Source organism: Chelonia mydas, chromosome 16, assembly GCF_015237465.2.
Source record: "Chelonia mydas isolate rCheMyd1 chromosome 16, rCheMyd1.pri.v2, whole genome shotgun sequence".
Lineage (NCBI taxonomy): Eukaryota > Metazoa > Chordata > Testudines > Cheloniidae > Chelonia > Chelonia mydas.
In genome coordinates, this window is record NC_057857.1 from 25,300,668 (window position 1) to 25,323,720 (window position 23,053).

The following is a 23,053-nucleotide window of genomic DNA, read 5'->3' on the forward strand; positions in this document are numbered from 1 at the left end:
AAGGGATTATTTTGGGCTCAGCCAGCCCCGCCCTGTCACACCTGCAGCAAATGCTCCATCTGCTGGAGGAATTAAAAGGCAGGGAATTAGCTCATTTGGGTGGCAGAGCTGGAGGTGAGAAGACTCACAGCTCCAGCAGTGCAGAGCAGAAAGAAGCCTAAAACTCTGACACAGCTGCCCAAAGGAGCCCTTCCAGAGGCAAGGGAGGACCCACCCGAGAGACCACCAGAGAGGGAAGTATCCTGTGGACCTTGGACATTGGTAACATAAGAACGGCCATACTGGGTCAGACCAGAGGTGCATCTAGCCCAGTATCCTGTCTTCCGACAGTGGCCAGTGCCAGGTGCCCCAGAAGGAATGAATAGAACAGGTAATCATCAAGTGATCCATCCTCTGTCGCCCATTTCCAGCTTCTGGCAAACAGAGGCTAGGGACACCATCCCTGCCCATTCTGGCTAATAGCCATTGATGGACCTAGCCTCCATGCAATTATCTAGTTCTTTTTTTAACCCTTTTATAGTCTTCGCCTTCACAACACCCTCTGGCAAGGAGATCCACAGGTTGACTGCGTTGTGTTTAAAAAGAACCCTTCCTTTTGTTTGTTTTAAACCTGCTGCCTATTAAGTTCATTTGGTGACCTCTAGTTCTTGTGTTATGTGAAGGACTAAATAACACTTCCTTATTTACTTTCTCCACACCAGTCATGATTTTATAGACCTCTATCATATCCCCCCTTAGTCGTCTCTTTTCCAAGCTGAAAAGTCCAAGTCTTATTAATCTCTCCTCATATGGCAGCCGTTCCATACCCCTAATCATTTTTGTTGCCCTTTTCTGAACCTTTTCCAATTCCAATATATCTTTTTTGAGATGGGGCAACCACATCTGCATGCAGTATTCAAGACGTGGGTGTACCATGGATTTATATAAAACCAATATGATATTTTCTGTCTTATTATCTATCCCTTTCTTAATGATTCCCAACATTCTAGTCCCTTTTTTGACTGCTGCTGCACATTGAGTAGATGTTTTCAGAGAACTATCCACAATGACTCCAAGATCTCTTTCTTGAGTAGTAACAGCTAATTTAGACCCCATCATTTTATATGTATAGTTGAGATTATGTTTTCCAATGTGCATTTCTTTGCATCTATCAACATTGAATTTCATCTTCCATTTTGTTGCCCAGTCACCCAGTTTCGTGAAATCCTTTCGTAGCTCTTCACAGTCTGCTTGGGACTTAACTAACTTGAGTAGTTTTGTATCATCTGCAACTTTTGCCACCTCACTGTTTACCTCTTTTTCCAGAATATGAATATGAATAACCCCTCTTATTGTGGTTTGGATTTCCCCACTAGGGGAAAGCATTGGACTAAGATGACCCCGATGGGTAGGGGGGTACGAGAGGAAGAGGCCCAGGGAGGACAGCCTGAAGCAGCCTTGGTTGCCAGACAACTGGTAGTCCAAAGTGTCCTGAGTCGGAGCACAGTGGAATGGGAGGGCCCGGGCTCCCCTCCTCACAATCCCATTGCGGCCGTGACCACTAGGCCTCACTGTCCAACCAGACCCCAAGTGAGGACTGTTACAGTGACCGAGAGAGAGAGAAATTGATAGATGTATTCTAGATTAGACTTTGCATCCAGAAAGTGGTTTATATCATCCTTGTTTATAACTCAACGAAAGCCATTTAAATAAGCTGTTAATGATATACATGAAATACTGCTGCAGCCATGCAAGACGGAGCAAAATGAACTTTTCTATTTAATTATTTTTACAAGTGTGCAAGGAGTGATGAATTGGTACACGGGTGTCCACCAAATGCCAGAGCCCATCAGATTTCAGCTCTTTCTCTTCACTTCCTTTGTGCCATACAAATCTTGTGAGTTTAGCTAAGGTGATTTATGCCTTCATTCAGCCAAAGGAGAACACATCTGTGGTATAAGTGTAAACCACACACCTTCTGGGTATGGTGTTCTTTCCCATCTAGTGGCACCAGGACTGCTTAGAGAGATTGAGTCAGCTCTACAGTCATAGCTAACAGCCATATCGTTTTTAGCGCATGCAGTAGAGGCTCCTGCACTAAGCTCCAGAGGTCCCAGGTTCGATCTCGCCAGCTGAGGACCGGGGTCTGTTGGCATTACATAAGCAGTAAAAAGCATTCAATTTCCTGTTACATTCAGCCCCTAAAACAAGACAGAAATTCTGGTTACAAAACAGATCATAGAATCATAGAATATCAGGGTTGGAAGGGACCTCAGGAGGTCATCTAGTCCAACCCCCTGCTCAAAGCAGGACCAACCCCAACTAAATCATCCCAGCCAGGGCTTTGTCAAGCCTGACCTTAAAAACTTCAAAGGAAGGAGAATGCACCACCTCCCTAGGTAACGCATTCCAGTGCTTCACCACCCTCCTAGTGAAAAAGTTTTTCCTAATATCCAACCTAAACCTCCCCCACTGCAACTTGAGACCATTACTTCTTGTTCTGTCATCTGCCCACCACTGAGAACAGTCTAGATCCATCTTCTTTGGAACCCCCTTTCAGGTAGTTGAAAGCAACTATCAAATCCCCCCTCATTCTTCTCTTCCGCAGACTAAACACTCCCAGTTCCCTCAGCCTCTCCTCATAAGTCATGTGTTCCAGTCCCCTAATCATTTTTGTTGCCCTCCGCTGGACTCTCTCCAATTTTTCCACATCCTTCTTGTAGTGTGGGGCCCAAAACTGGACACAGTACTCCAGATGAGGCCTCACCAATGTCAAATAGAGGGGAACGATCACGTCCCTCGATCTGCTGGCAATGTCCCTTATACATCCCAAAATGCCATTGGCCCTCTTGGCAACAAGGGCACACTGTTGACTCATATCCAGCTTCTCGTCCACTGTAACCCCTAGGTCCTTTTCTGCAGAACTGCTGCCTAGCCATTCGGTCCCTAGTCTGTAGCGGTGCATGGGATTCTTCCATCCTAAGTGCAGGTCTCTGCACTTGTCCTTTTTGAACCTCATCAGATTTCTTTTGGCCTAATCCTCCAATTTGTCTAGGTCCCTCTGTATCCTATCCCTACCCTCCAGCATATCTACCACTCCTCCCAGTTTAGTGTCATCTGCAAACTTGCTGAGGGTGCAATCCACACCATCCTCCAGATCATTGATGAAGATATTGAACAAAACCGGCCCTTCTCCTCCTTCCCCTCTCCCTCCCACAGAGTATACTAAAGATCATTGCATGGAGACATAGTTTTTCTTAGTGAAGTATCCTCTGTCTGTGTAAGGCTCAGTGAAACAGTTTTATTTGTTAGTATTTCTGTTTGCAAAATATTGGAGAAAACCAGCTGTCCATTTTCCACCTGGATTGCCAACCAGTTTTCCAGTAAATCAAAACAGGAGGCAGACATTTGATTGAAATGAATGTCTCACAACAGGGTATTTTTTGTATTAGTGGTAATCTCATTACATTGCCACATTTATGTATAATTGTAGATAGTGCTTTTATAGGAAAATTGCATCCCCTCATATAGAGAAGTTTGTTATAAATAGTTTTAGAACATGGGACTTTACCAGAAGTTTAATCCTGTGTTTTTCAGGGACTCTTCTGATTCACACAACTTGATTGAGACTGTTTTTAAATCCCTTAGATCTGCTATAAATACAGGACATTAATGATGCACAGAAAACGTTAATTGTTCACATTTCCCAATTGAATGCCTTAGCTGAAAAATGGCATCTGTGTTCCTGCAGTGTTGGGTAAGAGATGGTCCACATTACATCCAGCGGACAGATTGTTTTGGAAGATAGAGCTAAGTATTTTTTTCCCCAGAGCAAAACAGAATATTTGACATAATATGTAGCAGATATGTTTAGAGTTCCCAGTGTCTGACATTCTTTAGAATTAGAACATCACTAAATGCGATGTTCAGTACAGATAGCTACATGTGTTTTTCTAGTGGATCTCAGTGTCACTCTGAAAAGTAGCTAATCAGAACATAGAAAGTTTGTTTTTTACAAAAGCTTTGTCTATTTTGTCTTTTTAAAAAATGTTCAAATACTGAAAGAGTAATACTCATGAAAAAATAGATGCTAACAGTAGGGACCTGATCTGTATTTTATATGATGATGAATGGATCCATGTGAGAGTTTCCCAAGCATTGGAATGTGAGCTCCCAAAGCGGAATCTGGATATTTTTAACAACCCCGTCATTCAAGGGTCAACATTTTACATCTCCCCTTTAGACTGCATTGGTGGTGAGAGTCTGGTGAGCAGGATCTTCAGAGGCAGTGTTGAAGGAGAGCAGTCGTCAGGGCTTAGTTATAGATAAGATCTGTTATTTCTTGTGTTTCCACTGTGCTTTAGAATGGAGAAATCCATCACTATTGAGGCCCCATAATACTTACTGCCAAAGGAGTAAATAGGCTAAATTCATACCTCAATATAGATCCATAGTAACTCCACAGAAATCAGGGTTCTTCTTCGACTGCTTGCTCATGTTGATTCCATTCTAGGTGTGTGCGCGCCCACATGTGAGGTCGTTGGAGATTTTTGCCTTAGTGGTATCCATAGGGCCAGCTGTGGCGCCCCCTTGAGTGCTGTGCTCATGCATCAGTATATCAGGCGCTGCTGGCCCTATGCCCTCTCAGTTCCTTTTTACCGCCCGTGGTGGTTAGTCAGAGCACCTTTCCTTGCATAGCAAGGGCTTGCGGTTTTGTCTTTTCTGACTTAGAGCCTTAGGGCCTTGTAAATAGTTTGTTTATAGTAGTTAGTGTTAAGTGGGGGTCATGCCCCGGTCTCTGGAGTCTCTGCGTGGACTGTAACAGGCCCAGGGCTGGCCTTACCATGAGGCAAACTGAGGCGGTTGCCTCAGGTGCCAGACTGTGGCGGGGTGGGGGGCACGCCACCAGGACCAAGAGTATAGAAAATTGTGTCTGCTGCTGGTACATATGTATTCTCTCTGCTCTAGATGCACAGAGATGGTGGAGTGCTGTGCTGGAGGAAGGAGGACACAAGAGACATAACAGGCAGGCAGGAGAAAAGGTGAGAGGGAATAATAGAAAGCAGCAGGAGCTGCAGGGAGAGAGGAGGAGGAGCCTCTTATGTACCTTTCTAGCACCCCCAGGGGCCTGGACTGTTTAACACCAGCTTCTCAGGGAGCTTCCTGTTTCCTGCTGCTTCCCGGAACCCACTTGAGGAGAACAGGCAGTCAGCTGGAGTAGTAGGAGCCAGTTAAGCCCTTAAGACGCTGATATCTTCCCTCACTCGGGCCCTGCTACCAGCCTGCTTATTTGTCCCCTTCAATTGAGTGCTGGGAGCCACTATAGCTGTCACAGAATAGCAGTCATGAGTGAAAGAAAAAAACTCCCCTCTGGGGCAGCATTCAGAAAAAGAAAGAAAGCAAAGGAAGCTTTTCTGTCTAAGCAGGAAGGAGCTCTCCTGAGATACATAGACACAAATGTTCACGGTGAGCCTTCCGGCCTCAGTGAGGATGTGAGTGGTGAGGAGATGCCTGATCTTCCAGTTAGTCAGAGTGCAGATGACCTGGCAGCTACTGCAGCATCCATATCTGGATGTAACCATGCACATTCCTGAAGAAAAGTGTAGATCAGAGAAGAGTGTGGTGGAAGTGCAAGAAACAGCTTTCTGCTGAGTTTAGTTCCTTCAGTCTAGATGATCCAGGACTGTGGACCCACTTGAACAGTAGCCTGAGGGACTTCCTTGTACTGCATGGGCCACAGCAAGTGAAGACAACGAAGACAATTCCCCAAAGACAATAAAAATAGAAGTTTCCATCCAACACATTACTGGCATGAAATCCCAAGTGGTGACAAAGTGGAGAGGCCATGGCTTATGTACTCAAAAACCCAGAATGCTGCATGCTGTTTTTGTTGCAAACTCTTCCAGTCTAAAGTTCAGCCACACTGGGTTCTACAGAAACAAAGGACTGGAAAAATCTGGCTAGAAATCTGACATGCCATGAGAAGGCAGCAACTCACCAGAGAGCATTCCATAGGTGGAAAGAGCTTGAGATGAGACTAAGGTTAAAGGCCACCATGGATGATCAGCATCAAGAGAAGAGTGCATCAGAGTCTCTTTACTGGCAAAATGTTCTGAAAAGGCTCGTTGTCATTGTGAGAATGCTTGCGACCCAAAACCTAGCACTGCGTGGCACTTCGGATCAGCTGTATGTGCCAAACAACAGAAACTTCCTTAAAATTATGGAGCTGATGGTTGAGTTTGATGCTGTACTCCAGGAGCATCTAAGAAGAGTCACCACCCAAGAAATGTACACACACCACTACCTTGGAAAAACAATTCAAAATGAGATCATACAGTTACTGGCAACAAAAGTCAAACAGAAGATTGTGGCAGATCTGAAGTCAGCAAGATATTACTCTCAAAAAGAAAAGGAGTACTTGTGGCACCTTAGAGACTAACCAATTTATTTGAGCATAAGTTTATGCATCCAATGAAGTGAGCTGTAGCTCACGAAAGCTTATGCTCAAATAAATTGGTTAGTCTCTAAGGTGCCACAAGTACTCCTTTTCTTTTTGCGGATACAGACTAACACGGCTGCTACTCTGAAAGATATTACTCTGTTATTCTGGACTGCACACCTGACATCAGCCATATGGAACAAATGACTTTAATGGTGCATTTTGTAACAACAACAGAACCTGGTGAAAATGTCCCTGCAATAGTGACTGTCATTTGAGCTCCCCGCCTCAGGTGCCAAAATGTTGTGGGCTGGCCCTGAACAGGCCTATGCCTGTAAGTGACCCCCACAGCAGCTGCCTCAAGTGCTTGGGGGAATCACATGTGAAGGACAAGTGTCGTTTTTGTGAACATTTTTGACCCAGGACTCAGAAAGAGTGGGATATTGACTTGCGGGCTTTCCTCATGGAGGCTTTCCTTTGTTTGGCTTCCAGGCCATCCCACCAACACTCGCCTAGTACCTCAGCCTCGGTGTGGAGCGCACTCCCAGCACCAGGCTCTGCCCAGCACCGCTCCCCATCGCCAGTGCCCAAAAAGTAAACAAAGAAGCACAGCTCCCTGGCACTGAGCAAGAAGGGCCATGGGACATGGGGTAAAGGACCCAGTTCGGGCCACCCTGCCACTCCAGAGCCACATGGACGTGCCTTCCCAGTCAGGGCCCTTAGCCCCTTAAAGGATCCACCACCGACTCCCGGGAGTGGTAGGGAATCCAAACCCCTGACGGTACCGAGAGAGCAGAGGCCTCCGTCCGCGCCACCGGCACTACACGTGCCACAGGAAACTGCAAAAGCTCCCCACGAGAGGAAGCCAGCTGCTAAGACCCCGTAGGGAGCAGTGGAGCACCTCTGATCCCCCAAGACAAGGCAGTGCTCTCCTCCACGCTGAAGATCTCCGGAGTCAGAGCCCAGATCCTCTGGGGCTCGCCCTCGTTCACCGCAATTGCGATCCCCTCCATTTCTAAGTGGATTACCTAAGGGGAGGCACCGGTCTCTGTATTGCCGGTACTGTTCACCCTCCCCACAGGTTGTCCTCTCAGTGCAGCTTTCAGTCGCCTGCCTCATGGAGCACTCCCCATCCTGATTCTGGTCTCCCCAGCCCTGGCACCGGTCCCCTCGATACTGGCACCGATCCTCTCACTCCAGGCACCAGTCTCCAGCGGCGGTGGCTCCACCATGGTCACTGAAAGGGGATTTCTCTGGAACGGAAAGGCAGTTCAGCCCCTCGCCCAGACTCCACCGGCCCAATTGGTCTCCCAAGGCCACATCAAGATCGATGACACTTCCTTGGCAGCACAGCCAGTGACCAGCACAGTGGCCTTATTGGCGTCATGCTTGGAGGTAGGGGTAGGGGAGACCACACCCACCTTTAAACCTCCCTCCCCCATGCACCTCCTCCGGTGATACAGTCGTCATCTTCATCCCTGGATGAGGTGGTTACGGGACCCTCAAGAGCCAGCCCACCTGACAACTTTAAAGAACACCAGGCCCTGCTTCGATGAGTGGCTGAGAACTTGGGCCTAGAGGTGGAGGAGATGGCTGAGTAGGTGGAGACCTTGTTCAATGTCCTCTCAGCCTCTACCCCGGCCCATGTTTCACTACAAGTGCATGACAGGGTCCTCAAAATTGCCAAGACCCTCTGGAAAACCTTGTCTTCCATCCCTCCCACCTCCAAAAGGACCAAAAAGAAGTACTTTGTCCCAGCCAAAGGGTTCGAGTACCTTTATTCCCACCCACCTCCGGACTTGCTGGTTGTCTCTGCGGCCAACAAAAAAGACAAGTGGGGCACACCAGCTCAACTCCCCAAAATAAAGAGGTGAAAAGACTGGACCTTTTTGGGAGATAAATTTATTCCACTGCCAGCCTACAATTCCAGATGGCGAACCATCAGGCCCTTTTGGGCAGGTACAATTTTAATTCATGATTCTCCCTCCATAAGTTCAAGGAGTCCCTCCTGCAGGTTTTGGCCCAAGAATTTGGCACCCTGGTGGAGGAAGGCACTGCAGCGGCTAGATGCTTCCTTCAGGTGGCGTGGGACTCAGCGGCTAAGGTGGTCGCAGTGGCGGTGGTTATGAGACACATCTCCTGGCTTCAGACCACTGGCCTTTCCCAAGAGATGCAGATCTCGATCCATTCCTCCCATTCAAGATCCAGATCTCCCATTCAGTGGGAATGGTCTCTTCTCCAAACAAATGGATATGAGGTTGCATGGGTTGAAGGACACTCGGGCCACCCTTCACTCGCTGGGCATGCATATGCTGCAGTCTGCACAGAAGCATTTCCGGCTGCCCCCACCACCAAGGCCTTGGCAGCCTCATCAGGGATCTGCTAGGAGAAGGGACAGACACACAAGTTTTAGTCGTCACCGCCCTTCCTCCTCCCACTCACCCATGCAGCCTGGCCTGGCGAAGCATCCCGGGGGCCGGAAGTGCTCATTTTGAAGGTGCGCTTGAGAGCAATGCCCCAGTCAATTCCCTGTCCTTTCCTCAACTGTCTTCATCCCTACCATTTGGTCTGGTTGCGGGTCACTTCGGACTGCTGGGGGCTGGACATAGTATCTCGGGGCTGTATCCTGCAATTTTCGGCCACCCCTCCCTCCCTCCACCGCTCTTTCCTGTTCCTCTTCAGGAACCCTTCTCATGAGCAACTCCTCATTCAAGAGGTCAAGAACCTCCTGCACCTAGGGGCGGTGGAGGAGATCCCTCAGAACATGAAAGGAAAAGGGTTCTATTCCCTCTACTTCCTAATTCTGAAGTCAAAAGGGGGCCTCAGACCCATCCTGGACCTGTGTTGCCTCAACAAGTCTCTCAAAAAGTTGAAGTTTCTCATGGTCTCCCTGGCCTTTGTCATCCCCTCCCTGGATCCAGGAGACTAGTACACCACCCTCAACTTAAAGCACACTTATTTCATATTTCTATATTCCCAGGTCACAGACACTTCCTCCATTTCATAGTGGGCAGGCACCATTTTTAATTCACAGTGCTGCCCTTTGGCCTCTCATTGGCCAGGGTGTATGCCATTCATCTGATAGCCATGCAACTGCCTGGAACCAGGAAAGTCGTGGTGGATCACCTCAGCAGGACTTACTTCTCTCACCATGAGTGGTCACTCCATCCAGAGGTGGTTAGCATAATCTTCCAGAGGTGGGGGACTCCCCAGGTGGACTTGTTTGCATCCAGGCAGAACAGAAAGTGCCACGTATTCTGTTTGATCTGGGGAATGGACAGGGGCTCCCTGTTAGATGCCTTTCTCATTCCATGGTCAGGGGGACTGATGTATGCCTTCCTGCCAGTGCTGCTGATTCACAGAGTCCTGTGAAGATCAGGCAAGACAGGGCAAAAGTTATCCTAATAGTCCCTTCGTGGCCTCTTTTGCACTGGTTCGGCACATTGCCGAGCCTTTCGGTAGCCCCCCCACTGCAGCTGCCCCTCTGGCCAGATCACAGAGCCATGGCAGCCTTTTGCATCCCAACCTGGCAGTGCTGCATTTGATGGCTTGGCTACTGCATGGCTAAGCACAGACAAACGGGCATGCTCGGCCCTTGTCCAGAAGGTCTTGCTGGGTAGCAGGAAACCCTCCACCAGAGTGACTTACCTGGCTAAATGGAAAAGATTCATGTGCTGGGCCATGCTTCAGGAGATCCTGGATTACCTGCTGCACCTCAAACTCCAAGGTTTGTCCCTGTCATCGATCAAGGTCCAGCTGGTCACTATATGGGCTTTCCATCCTCCATTCCAAGGCAGGTCAATCTTTTCTCACAACATGATGGCACAGTTTTTGAAAGGTCTGGAGCATCTCTACCCACATGTCCGGGATCCTGTCCCTCCTGCGACCGAATCTTGTGTTGTCGACGTTCATGGGGGGTCTCCATTTGAGTCTCTGGCTTTCTGCTCTCTCCTACTTCTAGCCTGGAAAGTTTCATTCCCGGTTGCGATAATGGCAGCCTCCAGGGTGTCTGAGATCAGGGTGCTTATTTCGGAGCCGCCCTATACAGTCTTCTACAAGGATAAGGTCCTGCTGTGACCGCACCCATCGTTTCTGCCCAAGGTCATTTCCCAGTTTCATACTAGCCAGGATATATACTTGCCCATCTTCTTTCCAAAGCCTCATGCATCAGATGAGGAGCGTAGGCTACACATCTTGGATGTCAGGAGGGTGCTGGCATTCTATATAGATAGAACAAGGCCGTTCCATAAGCCAACGCAGTAGTGTGTAGCGGTGGCAGACAGAATGAAAGGTTGCCCGGTGTCTGCTCAGAGGATTTCGTCCTGGATCACAGCCTGCATCTGCTACTGCTATGACTGGCCAAAGTGTCTCTGCCGGCAATCATGGCGACACACTCGACTAGGGCACAAGCGTCATCAGCGGCCTTTCTGGCACAGGTACCCGTCCAAGAGATCTGTAGAGCCCCTACCTGGTTGTCTGTCCACATGTTCATGTCTCATTATGCACTTACCCAGAAAGCTCAAGACGATGCTGGCTTTGGCAGAGCAGTGCTGCAAACTGCAAGACCATGCACTCTGAACCCGTCTCCATTGATACTGCTTGTGCATCACCTAGAATGGAATTGACATGAGCAATCACTTGTAGAAGAAAAAACAGTTATCCACCTTTTTTGTAATGATTGTTCTTCGAGATGTGGTGCTCAATGTCTATTCCATTACTCACCCTCCTTCCCCTCTGTCGGAGTTGTCGGCAAGAAGAAACTCAGAGGGTTTAGGGCCGGTGGCACCTGATATACCAACACATGAGCATGGCACTCAAGGGGACGCCACAGCTGGTCCTACGGATACTGCTAAGGCAAAAATCTCCGATGACCGCGCACATGGGCGCACACGCACCTAGAACGGAATGGACATGAGCAACACATCTCGAAGAACAATCGTTACGAAAAAAGTGGGTAACCATTTTATTTGCACAGCTGTAACTGGGGATAGAATTCAGCCCAATATGGTCAGCCCTGGAAGTGGCTGAAGCATTAAAATAACAAGCTACTTAAATTCATTATTTTTTTAGCCCTAGAGCAGGTGACACTTAAGAGTTAAAAAAACAAAACATTCAAAAAGCCATACAACTGGAAAGGCAGAGACACCAGGATGTTTGCACATTTGTAGCCTTTTGGCAGTAGATGCACTACACTGGTGATGTAATCTGTATGGCACGTCCAGTATTTTAGATTCAAAGGAAAGCATAATTTTCCATGTAAACACGGAGTCTGACATTTAGTTTTGCTGTTTGTTTTAATGGTTGCCTCAGTAACCAATAAATAGTTTGTGCTGAGTGCTTTAACAGCCAGTTATTTTGTAGAAATGAGAGTTGTCTAATCCTCCTGCAACCCCTCGATTGCTGCCTCATGGTTTAGATGGCTACTTTCCTGGTGCTGTTGTTAAAGTGGTATTGGCTGAGCTTCTAGGATAAGATCTACCTTTTTTTTTTTTCCTCCCAGAAGTTTACAGCCCAGGAAGAAAATGTTATACTTGTGTGAAACGTGGTCTCATAAGCCTGCCATGGAGCGCTCTGTTCCATGCAAATCTTCAGAACCCATTTTTGAAGCTGATTGATATCAATGAAGAAATGTGTGGAATTTAAGACATTTTTATCAATCAGTAAGTTTGCTACCAAGAATTGGCTTTAAAAAAAAAATCTGTGCAGAACCAAAGCTTCCCAAAACAAAATTGAGAACAAGATTTTGTAAAAGCAATTAGAGCTGATACAGCCATTAAGAAGAGAACAACCACTTTTCACCATTTTATTATGTGGGATTCACTTCTCAACATAAACAGTTCTCTACAGTGTCCTAATTGATTTCCAACTTTTATTTTAATTCATAGAGCCTAATCTCCGGGATACTTTATAAAAGCATACTACACCCAGAGGGCAAGAGATTTGACCACCATGTTTTGCTTCAGTTGAGTCATAGTGTCCACCTGGAAGAATTTTTTTTTAAATAAAGTTTAGACAATATATTTAAAGAAAGCATGGACAATATATTTCCTTTTAACTTAACAGCTTTCTGCCAGCTGTGCTCTCATAGCTGTTGGGGGAAGCATCAATAAGGTAAATGTACTTAGCCCACTAGAAGACAGGTACAGAAAATGATTGAGTAATTGTCAAAATCTATTGAAGTAAACTCTGAGGCTACAGCCATTACCTTTATGATGACATATTGTGAGGGAAGCTCACCTAATATACTAGTCTGAGGCACTGATGCCTGACAGACTCCTTTACGGTCCTTTTTATATTTTATTTGACATATATTATGTTAACTTTGACAAATCCCCATATGTTATCACATCACAAAATTGGCACCAGGTGGTCCCTTCTTGGCAGTTTCAGAAGGGAGGCCAGAGCTGAATGGTCAATGGAGACTAAACTCCCCGTCACACTATAAGGGGAGGTCTGCACTGCAGTCAGGAGGTGTGACTGTAGGCCCCGTGGCTTTGAATGTCAACAGTAAGTTTTAGCAAATAGAGTTAGTGAATATCAGTTTTATTTCTTACACACACATATGTGAACACATATGGTCTCTAGAGTAAAAAAAAAGTCATAGTTCATTAATTTTCTCTTAAAATAAAAATCAACAAATAAATTAGTAGAAAATATACAGAGAGGAGCATGAAAGTTGAGAATTTTCTTCCTGAAAAGTCTCTGGTATTCTTTCTATTATCCTAACCTATGGTGAATAGCTCATCTTTCATGCTCCTCTCTGTATATTTTCTACTAGTTTATTTGTTGATATTTTTAAGAAGAAAATTAATGGACTATAACTTTTTTTTTACTCTAGAGACCATATGTGTTCCTGTGTTTTAATAAAAGGTTGTAAAAGCGACATTCATTTATAACATTTGGAAGATTATTCATGGAAAAATTATGCAAAGGAAAAAACAGTATAATCCTCTGGGATATTAAAGATATGTGGTAAACTTTTCCAAATGCTCTTGCCATAGTTCTCTAAACAGCACTCATCACATTCTTCTGCGTTTCTCAAGTTACCCAATGTAAACAGTTTTTTTTTAATAATGTTTTGATAGTTTTATACACTATTTTCTTGTACATGTCAGCATAGTCTTGACAATGATGTTGAGAAATAATGAAAACCAAATTTGCCTTTCTCCATGCCAGGTAACTGGAAAATCCTGCTAAAAGTGCTTTGTCTCCCTGAAAGCCATAATGATAGAATAGCAATCATGGTAACAGTATGCACTAGGATAGGGGCCAAGGAGAATAAATAGGAGACTTTTCAGTAGCAGATGATCTCATTTAATGGAAAAAAGCACCAAAAATCACTTGATCTCAACTGAATTTAGAGACTGGAACTTCACTGTTGAGCAACAAGGCTAGGCATTTGCAACACACCAAGCAGGGTCTGGGATAGAGTCTACACTCTGAAATAAAACCTAATAAATTATATGAGTTTTATTCTTTTTACAGGGAAGTCTCTTGCTGGGGGTAATGTTGAGCAACAGATTTTTTTTTTTTTTCCAAACAAACCCAAGATTTTTTGGCGGCTCCAAAATCCCCCTCCCCCATGGATTCCAAAGACTTCTTTTAATTTGCAGGCAAGGGAAAAAAAACTGTTTCAGAAGAATGAAGCAACACATTATATCGGTCAAGCCTATGCACTTTCAGGTTGGGGTAGTACCACATTCAAATCAGTAGTCTGCTCTGCTCCCCTTGTCAGTGGTAAAATGCACTGTTATTTCTATGGAAGCACTGTTGTCAGGGCTCTTAAATGATATGTTGAAAAACAACCATGTTGTCAGTTTCAAAAAAGCACCTTGATGCTTTCTGGTGGAAAATATCTCTGTATGATGTGTTTCTACAATGCCTAGCACAATGGGGTTGGAACCTCTTATGCACTACTGTGGTACAGATAAATAATAATAATGGAGAGATAGAGCCCTGCAAATCTGTGAATATCCACTTTATATCCAGGGATATCCGCATCTGGATGCGGATAGCCACAGACCATGTTTGTGGATCGTGGATCAGATACAGATACATATTTTGTATCCACGCAGGGCTCTATTCATAGGCATTCGTCTCTGATTGCGCATATGCAAAATCAGCAGCTGTGTTGCAAAATTCACTGTCAAGAACACCCACCCACATGTATGAAAATAAGAGTTGGGCCAATGGGCTCTGTTTTCAAAGGGTAACTTAAGCCCCTCTTTACTATTAATAAGAGTTGTGCAGCCAAATCCTTGAGTGCTCCACTGAAGAATGATTCACTCCTCATGGTCAGCATTAGGGCACTGAGACTTTTAATACTCACATACAAGTCTGACAGCTTACTCCAATGTGCAGGCATTATTATAGCTGGAGCACTGTAGGTTGCATGAGCATTATCACCATTATAACCAGCTGTTTTCATTCTCTTGTAACTTTCATTAACTGTCACAGGCCTTGTGTCGGCTTGAAGGTGACATTTTTTGGAAGTTGGAGCTAATACAAATATTTCATCCTTGGGGGGGGGAAGAGAGTAAAAAAATATATTTTCCACATTATAAAAATATAATTGCAATTTTTTAAAATAGCACTAACACCAACAGCTGAAATGGGAAAGCTGGAATTCAGCAGCGGTTTAGCCTTCACTGGCAGAAAGTGGCTTTGAGTCTTCCAGTGAAAAATTGGTTTTGCTTTCATGGAATTAAGATTCAAAAGTGTCTTTGTATGGGTATGCTGTCATACAGTGGATATGGTTTTTTTAGCTGCTTTTATCAGTGGTCTAAGGAGAGAAAGATGCATTATGCATTTATGTAGAGCTGATCTACATGTGCAGTGAATGCGTGCAGCTTCTGGGCTCTGCATTGATCTGGACTTTTATTCACAAGACCAAGCTTTGTTGATTGATACAATGCTGATGAGATTTAACTGAATAATTCAAGGATCCATGGTTGCAGACCTTTCCTGGGGAAATTTTCCTCCAGTTACAAAGTACTGTGTAACTACAGTACTGGATAAAATAAATGCTGGGTGCTTTGATTTCTGGAACTGAGTCAAAAAGGGCATCTTAAGATATGCATTTGAATTGGGTTTAAATTGGGTTCAAGTTTTAACTGTATTCCATAAAAGTCTTATGAGCTGTTTTTTTAACATTTTGGCCTAAATGGGCAGTGGGCAAACCTGACGGTCAGAAATGTCTTGGTAAACTAATTCCTTTAGTTTTTTGTTTGTTTGTTTGTATGTGTGTATCATTACTAATCTGTATTTGGAATCAATTTAGAGCTGATGCATTTTATTCTGTAACTGTATTTTTGAATATGTGGTGGCCTCATGCATGTTCCCTATTATGTTAAAATGTTTAAAATTACCACCGTACACCAGTTACATTGCTACTAGCTACATTTTGCTTTCTGCGTCAGTATTATAATAGGTTATTATTATTATAGGTTTATATTACATTATAGGTTATTGTGACATCTTCAGAACTTTCACTTACTCTTTACCGTTGAGTTTACAATTTGGGTAAATAGGTAGGCCCAATTATTACAACATATGACTCTCATTGATTTTAATAGCCACCCTACAGCTAAAACCCAGGCATCACTTAACAGTGTAATTGGAACAAAATATTCTCCACTTCCTAAGAGAACCCTACAATGTTCAGTCAAAAACTGGAGAAGCAGACGCCATAATCTCTATAACTGGGCATGCAACTTCCGGTAATCTGGTATTTCATCTGATCTCACATAGGTAAACCAAGTTAGGCCTGGGCATTATTCCCATAGAAAAATCAAAGAAAAAGCCAGATTCTGCAGAAATTGATATTGGTGATTCAGTAGGGAATATCTTTTCTTCCAAGTCAATACTGACCTCAGTGCTCCAGCATTATTCTAGGGTGTACTATGCTGCTGGAGAGGTCATCTGTAAAATAGGATATTAAATGGAGATCCTAGCCATTTATGGATAAAAACTAAGGATAGTTGTTTACAAGTTCAATGCTAAATTTAATGAACATTAGTAGCAATTTTATATTAATTGATAACACGTTCCATTCTTCTTTCAAGAATTATTTCTAATAAATTATTGAAAAAGAAGCAAATCAAATGAAGAGGCTGCTCAAAAACAAGTTCCCAATCCATCATTACTTTCTAATCTAAATGCTTGTACTGTATAAGTAGCTTTTACCAGTACACTAAAAAGCGCCAGACAGTTTCATTGCAGTGACAGCTATGATCTGTAAAGATCAGAATGATTGACAAAGATGGATCAAATTACGAGATGCTAACTATATTCAGTTACAAGTAGAAACCCAGATACTTGATACAGGTCTAGGAATCCTGAAATGAGCTCCAGTTGACTGAACATTTGAGGGATTAGAGTACAGTGACAGCATCCATATTAGGTATGACAGATATTCCTAATCATTTTAATTACAGAAGTTTTTTGTAGCAGGCAATAAAGCAGGGCCTGCAGTATTACTTTCACTGGATATTTCTAGTTGATCATCCTTAAATTATTTATGTAAATAATGGAATGTAATAGGGTCCGCTAATGTTTGGAGAAAGCGTCTCTCAAAGCATTACTTCTAAATAATAAATAAGAGAAAAATTCATATTCAGACAGGGAATGCATACTATTGTTTGATAGTTAATTTACCTTATCTTGGCTTTGTAGCTTTAATTACATTGAGTCTGTACATTGTGAATGACTGCAGAAATTAATAACAGGACTTCTATGCGTTTTATTTGGAAGTTTCCAATTTTTTTCTGCATGCAAATGGAATAAAATACCAGAAGGCACATCAATATGTGCATTGGATTCTCAGATGTTGCCTTTCTAGCCATGCTGTATAAAGGAAGAAACATGCCAATATGAGCCTGTGTCTTATAGTGTTCCAACCCTTATTAGTTACAGCAAACACAAAAAGCAATAGTTTTGGGGTTTCATTTAAAATGAATCACTTCTACTGACCCGCCTCCCCCCATTAGAGACTATAAATAATCTACTAACAAGGTGTCAATCCCATGGTAAAAGAAGAGCAGGAATTTCCTGTAGGGAGACAAAACAGCATTTTCTGGGTTCTGTCTCTGCTCAGCATCCTGGACAGTTTGATAAAATATGCATTACTTTCTTTTAAGTTTGACTGAATTTAGTGCTGGGAACAGGAATTTAGTGCTGGGAACTATTCATCCATCGAATAGTTACAGCACCGGCAGCAGCCATGCAAGCCTCCCCAGCCTATCTTACCTCTCAGGATAACCTGTCTCCTGTTCATTCAGTAGTCTCACTGGAGATACTACCATTAGGGAGATCAGTTGTGATATGGACTGGTTCATCAGGAACTGGAATTAGACAATAACCTCATTTCACAAGACTGATGAAATAGTAACGACTGTCAGTCACTACCAGATGGTCAGATTTGAACTGGTGCCCTAAGGTGAAAGGCCCCATATCCCCCTTCTGCTTTCACCCTCCCCCACAAGCCAGCTATTCCCTCAACATGAGCCCGATTGGAACAAATGCTTTAGAGGTGAAAGGCTCCATAACCTATCCCCAATCTGAGTTATCCAGTCCTCTTGCATACATTCAGAAGGGTTTCACCATTTTTTTTAACCAGGTTTAGTTTTTAGTGTTTTGGTGTCTTAATATCTGCTCGATCTGAAAGCTCTTTTAGTCTCCTTAAAAGGAATTATAATTAGGGTTCCCTGTCTACTGCAGAAGTCACGGATTCTGTGATTTTTGCAACCTCTGTGACTTCTGCAGTGGCCAGTGTGGCTGACTTCAGGGCCGCCCAGGCAGCTGGCTCCGGGGCCTGCTGCTCAGGTGGCCCCAGGGACAGCCACACCTGACGCTGCTGGAGCAGCTCTGCAACCAGCCACTTGGGCAGCCCTGCAGCCAGCCACACTGGCTGCTGCTGGAGTAGCCACAGAGTCAGTTTTCCTAGCCTCTGCTCAGGCAGCCCCAGGGTGGCTAGAGCAGCAGCTGTTGGTGGCCTCCAGGTGGCCAGAGCAGCCGCTGCTGGTGGTCCCCCGGTGGTCGGAGCAGCACTGCTCAGCGGACCCTGGGCAGCTGATGCTGTTGGCCCGGGCTGCCCCCCAATGCGCTCCCGCCCAGCAAAACCCCGCCCCACAATTTAGTCAGGGGTATTTATAGTATAAGTCATGGACCGGTCATGGGGCCAAGAATTTTTGTTTATTGCCCATTACCTGTCCGTGACTTTTACTAAAAATACCCATGACTAAATCATAGCCTTAATTATAATCATTGCAACTTTAAATCGTAATATTTTTGTTCAAGGGCTTCTGTTTATTCACAATCTTGTGAATTGCACCCTCTGCTGCCTTAAGAGGGTACTATTTCCAAGAGTGTGACTATACAGAAGAAACTCTTAATGAAATATATTTAATGTGATATGTAATTTCTTTCTCCTCGTTTTGATTGGCATAGCACTTGAACCTATAAGTTATTTAAAACACTTATCTCAGGCAGAATGTGGCTCTATTTGTGCACAACTTTGATCAACTTCACAGTGACTTATTTATGACTATTTCAGGACAGAATTTTCCCTTGCTGTTCATTTTCCGAGGGAAAGTTTTTGGGGGGGGTTTTTGTGCAGTGGATTGCTACAGATTTTAAGACATTTAATTGCTTTGAGCTAACTGACTTTTCACATTAGAAAACAAAGAAAAGCTACAAAGAACTTAGACCCTCAGAACTGTGGAGTTTTAGAAAATTTTTAATTATATTTTGAGATCCTATTGTATAGCAACTGTGTGTAAATGACTTTTTATCATGTGACTTGCATTGTTAAATTGGAAACTACACTATAGCAACAACTAAATCTTTTTTGCTCAGGAAACAAAATATCTAGATCTCCAGAATGGAAGTTGAATTCATCTTCGTGTTAAACAACTATGAATTGCAATGAACTATCATATATGCACTTTGTAATAGAATGTATGCTGAGGGAAGGATTTCCTTGACCAAAGTTAAAACCCCATATTTTATCTGCAAGAGGTTGAGTGAAATAGAAACTTTGGTTATACTTTGTGACAACTAAAAGTGCTGATTTTAATCATTTCCGTCTTGTCCAGATCTTTTCAGAGGGTGGCCACCATTATTTCAAGGTTCCATTAAAAAAATGTATTGTTCCATTACATTTAGTTTTCTTACTCTGTGACCATCAAGTTCTTTGTTATACATAGAAAGAGTAGCTATGCCTGAAGAAGTCCTTTCCTTGTAGTCCTTTTCTTGGAAAAAATGTTTACTTACCTATTTGTACTGCTTCATCATGTTTGTAAGCATCGGATTCTGTTCTTCCACATATGTACTAAATTCTATAAATGCAGAGTATAACTGTTATTTCATCTTACCTATACAGAAGCTCCAATTTGGTAAGTGTCATGTATTTTCATTCATGTGATAAAAAAGTTGTAGCAAGGACAAATGCAACAGAGAACACATTCAGATGAGCATTGGGAAAAAAGGTGAAAGACAAAAGCAGATAAATTCTCTCTTTGTGTGTACCCACCAAATGATGATGCAGTAAATGATACGTTTAAAGTGTTTATTTCCTCTCTTTTGGTTATAAGGACCAATGTCATCTCTCTCCTTCCACAATATTGGTTTGTCCCTATGCACTTTCTTTGTCCAACTAAAAAGTAGGATAAAAGGTGCTCCTGGGCAGCTGAACAGACAGTTTTCCCATTGCTGACACTGAGAAGCCATTGTAATTTGCTCCTACTGATGGCACAGCTCATGGTAGCATCTTTGAGCCTACAATATGGAGAAATTACAATGTAAATAATCTTTCACCAAGGTCTATCTGTTTCGCCTAAATAAGTAAAACTCCAGGCTGACGGCTGGACTGGACAGTAAAAAGTCCTGGATCTATTTTATAATATCAACTCTTTTCCAGTTAGCAGCTCCCTCTTATTAATGGATGCACTGTTCTTTCTTGAGGAAGCAACTGCTCTTTGACTCACTGCAGTCTGTGCCATGAGCTCTCAGGCCAAAGCAGGAGAAACTGTTGTGGAACAAATTCTATGCCTGTCCTGTTCATGGTGTTTGGTCTGTGTGGCAGATGCCCAGCTGTTCCTGATATTAGCCTTTCTCCAAACCCAACTCTTACACTATGCAGTGGAATGTTCTTCTGCCTCAATTTAGGAGCATTTTAAACCAAAGCTCCTCTATATGGGTGCTGATGGCACCTATCTATTTCCAGCACATACATGTCCAAACCAAAAAGATATCTCAGCTTTAAACTTGGGATGAGGAGAGGGGGACGTTTGGTCAGTTAGACATGGCTGTTCATATCACAAAATTTCCATCGCAATTGGCCCCCTAGGGGCATTTTCAGCAGAGGGGCCACAGGTGCTAAGCTCTCCTCAAACCCTTAAGAAGTGTTCTCTGTAGAATACTGGGGAAGCTTGCACTACTGCTGCCTGAGCTGTACCTGAACTGGGGACCATGTGAGCAGCCTCTTCCAAGGCCATCCCTCTGGAGTCTGTCACCAGTGGTAAAGTCACAACTAAACAGTTTAAAAGTGAAATATAACTGTTTACAGTGAAACAAAGAACAGCCTCAAGTGCAGTGACCTACCTCCAAAGACCTAAGAAATTGCTAACTGTGTTGTTCTCTGCTTCCTGGCCAAGATCATGCAAGCCTCTTGCAGACAGCATTCAGGAGGAGGGATGAGAGCAGCCTTGCATGGTGACTATGGACCCTGATAAAATCTGGGAAATGAGAAGGAGGATAATTTTCAGTGAGACTTTCCTAAATTCCCAGAGATCATAGATAATTGAGAAATAACACATCTGTCTGGCTGTAAGCTACGTGAAAAGTCCCCGCTTTCTCTCAGATATTCATGCTATGAGTCAATATGAGCAAACTGTTTACAGCTGGATGGGTTTCGAACCAAATTCAGAACATATGTTTTGTTAGACATGACTGCTTACCCCTGAAGCACAAACTGACTTTATGGCTGTGCAAGTTATGTGTTGGCAAATCCAACAGTTGTAAGTGGCCAAGACTTTTTGTGGGAGTCCATCATTAACAATATGTGCAAGAATGTTTTGAGGATGACTTCCATTTCCATTTTGCTTTAATTGGATGGATCCTTTATAAAAACAGATGGTGTAACCCAGTAGGCAAGAGACACTATTTCATAAATGCAGCTGCCTTTTGAGATCTGTAACAATCCAGTTTAAGTAGTGGCTGTTTAATCATCAGACCTTATTTCTGAAAGTCTCTGCTGGATTTCTGAGCCCTCTCAAAAACACAGAAAATAACCAAAACCAGCCCGTGAAATTTCTGTTTTTTGCATCAGTTCAGCATTAATTTATTTCTACTTTTAGGTCCATCAGAGGTGTCAGCAACTGTGAGGTTCAGCAGGAGACCAACTTGTCCTGATGCCTCAGTGGCAGCCAGCCTCCCAACCCCTCCTGTACCAAGACACAGGAAGAGTAACAGCCTGGGAAACAAGTGGGTGCTCCACACTGTCTCAGCTTCTGTCAGTTCAAGCATCATTAGGGATTAATCCAGCAGTTGAAAGTTCTTAGATATTTCAGTCAGTTTTCCTCTTATGCCCCTCTCCCATTTCTAGTCCTATAGGAGTGATTCAGGCATTAGTTTGTGTGCTTCAGGATTTTCCAGAAAGATGTCTTAACACTTTTCTGTTGTTTTGACTGAAACGATGCTTCCTGCTAGTGCCAGGAATAGTTGGCAATACTCACTTCAGTGCCATTCTTATACTATCCACTTTGATTTGTGTGAATGTCTGATGTGCATAACAGATTTTTAACATCTCAGTGATCCATCCAAGGAACGTTACAATCTCCTTGGCACCCACTACTGTTCTGAAAAGTTGTGGCCTTTCTGTACTGTATTAGCTGAATTGTATGGGTTAGAGAGAGACTCCCTCTTTACCATTTATTGAGGAAAACTCAGATCAGTGACAGCATCTCCTTTCTACATCTACCCAATTTTACAAGAGGATGGACTGTGACAGAGAGCTCATGTGACTTGTCCAGTATCACAGAGTGTCTGTTGATAAGGTTAACTGAGGATCATTCAGCAGTGAATTAGCTGTGTAGCATGCAGTCTCCTATCTATGCTTCTTACCACTAGATTACACAGCCTCTGTACAGTGAGGAGTCAGAGAAAATAAATTAAAAGTAATAAATTCCCATCTACACAAATACAACAATTGTTAACTATACACACTACTAAATCCAAAGCCTGATTAGGTTTAAATGCAGCATATGTATGAGCAGTAGGAAAATGTGAGAAGTCCCATTTAACTGCTTGCCATTAAAGAACTTATTGACAGTTATGATCATTGTATGGTGAGGCAAAGTCTGAGTGGAAAAAAACAGGGATGAATGGATGTTATCAGATTACGTAAGAGCTTTTGCATTTTTTTTCTTTCCCAACTTTCCAGTATGATGTGTCAGTTCAGTGTAGTTGAAAGTAAAAGTGCAACGTTTCCAACAGAGAAGCCACGCCACCTGCTGGATGACAGTGTCCTAGAATCCCACAGTCCTGTCAGAAACCACACTCTAAACTCAGTTTTCACCAATGGAATTTCCATAGGTAAGAACTCTATGGCTCGCTGAATTCTCTGCTTGTCTGTCT

General features: G+C 43.6%; 2 protein-coding genes across 64 annotated transcripts in view; one reads left to right on the forward strand and one right to left on the reverse strand.

Annotated features, from left to right (window-relative positions):
• RALGPS1 (Ral GEF with PH domain and SH3 binding motif 1) overlaps positions 1-23,053 on the forward strand; it is a 375,247-nt gene that overhangs the window by 323,357 nt on the left and 28,837 nt on the right. For all 15 annotated transcript variants that reach the window (XM_037879494.2, XM_037879497.2, XM_037879496.2 and 12 more), the window contains 2 exons: positions 21,775-21,901; positions 22,860-23,011. In XM_037879494.2, the coding sequence (XP_037735422.1) occupies positions 21,775-21,901; positions 22,860-23,011 (279 nt within the window). The remainder of the gene's footprint in view (positions 1-21,774; positions 21,902-22,859; positions 23,012-23,053) is intronic.
• The window catches only part of LOC119563838, a 57,694-nt gene continuing 36,284 nt past the window's right edge, over positions 1,644-23,053 (reverse strand). For 3 of the 49 annotated variants that reach the window (XM_037879511.2, XM_037879510.2, XM_037879512.2), the window contains 4 exons: positions 21,020-21,153; positions 19,950-20,194; positions 10,929-11,028; positions 8,305-8,800 (listed from right to left, as the gene is read on the reverse strand). In XM_037879511.2, coding sequence (XP_037735439.1) covers positions 8,542-8,800; positions 10,929-11,028; positions 19,950-20,194; positions 21,020-21,099 — 684 coding nt within the window. In that variant the 5' untranslated portion in view covers positions 21,100-21,153 and the 3' untranslated portion in view covers positions 8,305-8,541. Of the gene's footprint in view, positions 2,181-8,304; positions 8,801-9,559; positions 14,937-17,074; positions 17,264-17,665; positions 20,195-21,019; positions 21,154-23,053 lie in introns of those variants that run through there. The other 46 variants (XR_005222479.2, XR_005222473.2, XR_005222501.2 and 43 more) reach the window with 45 other exon arrangements.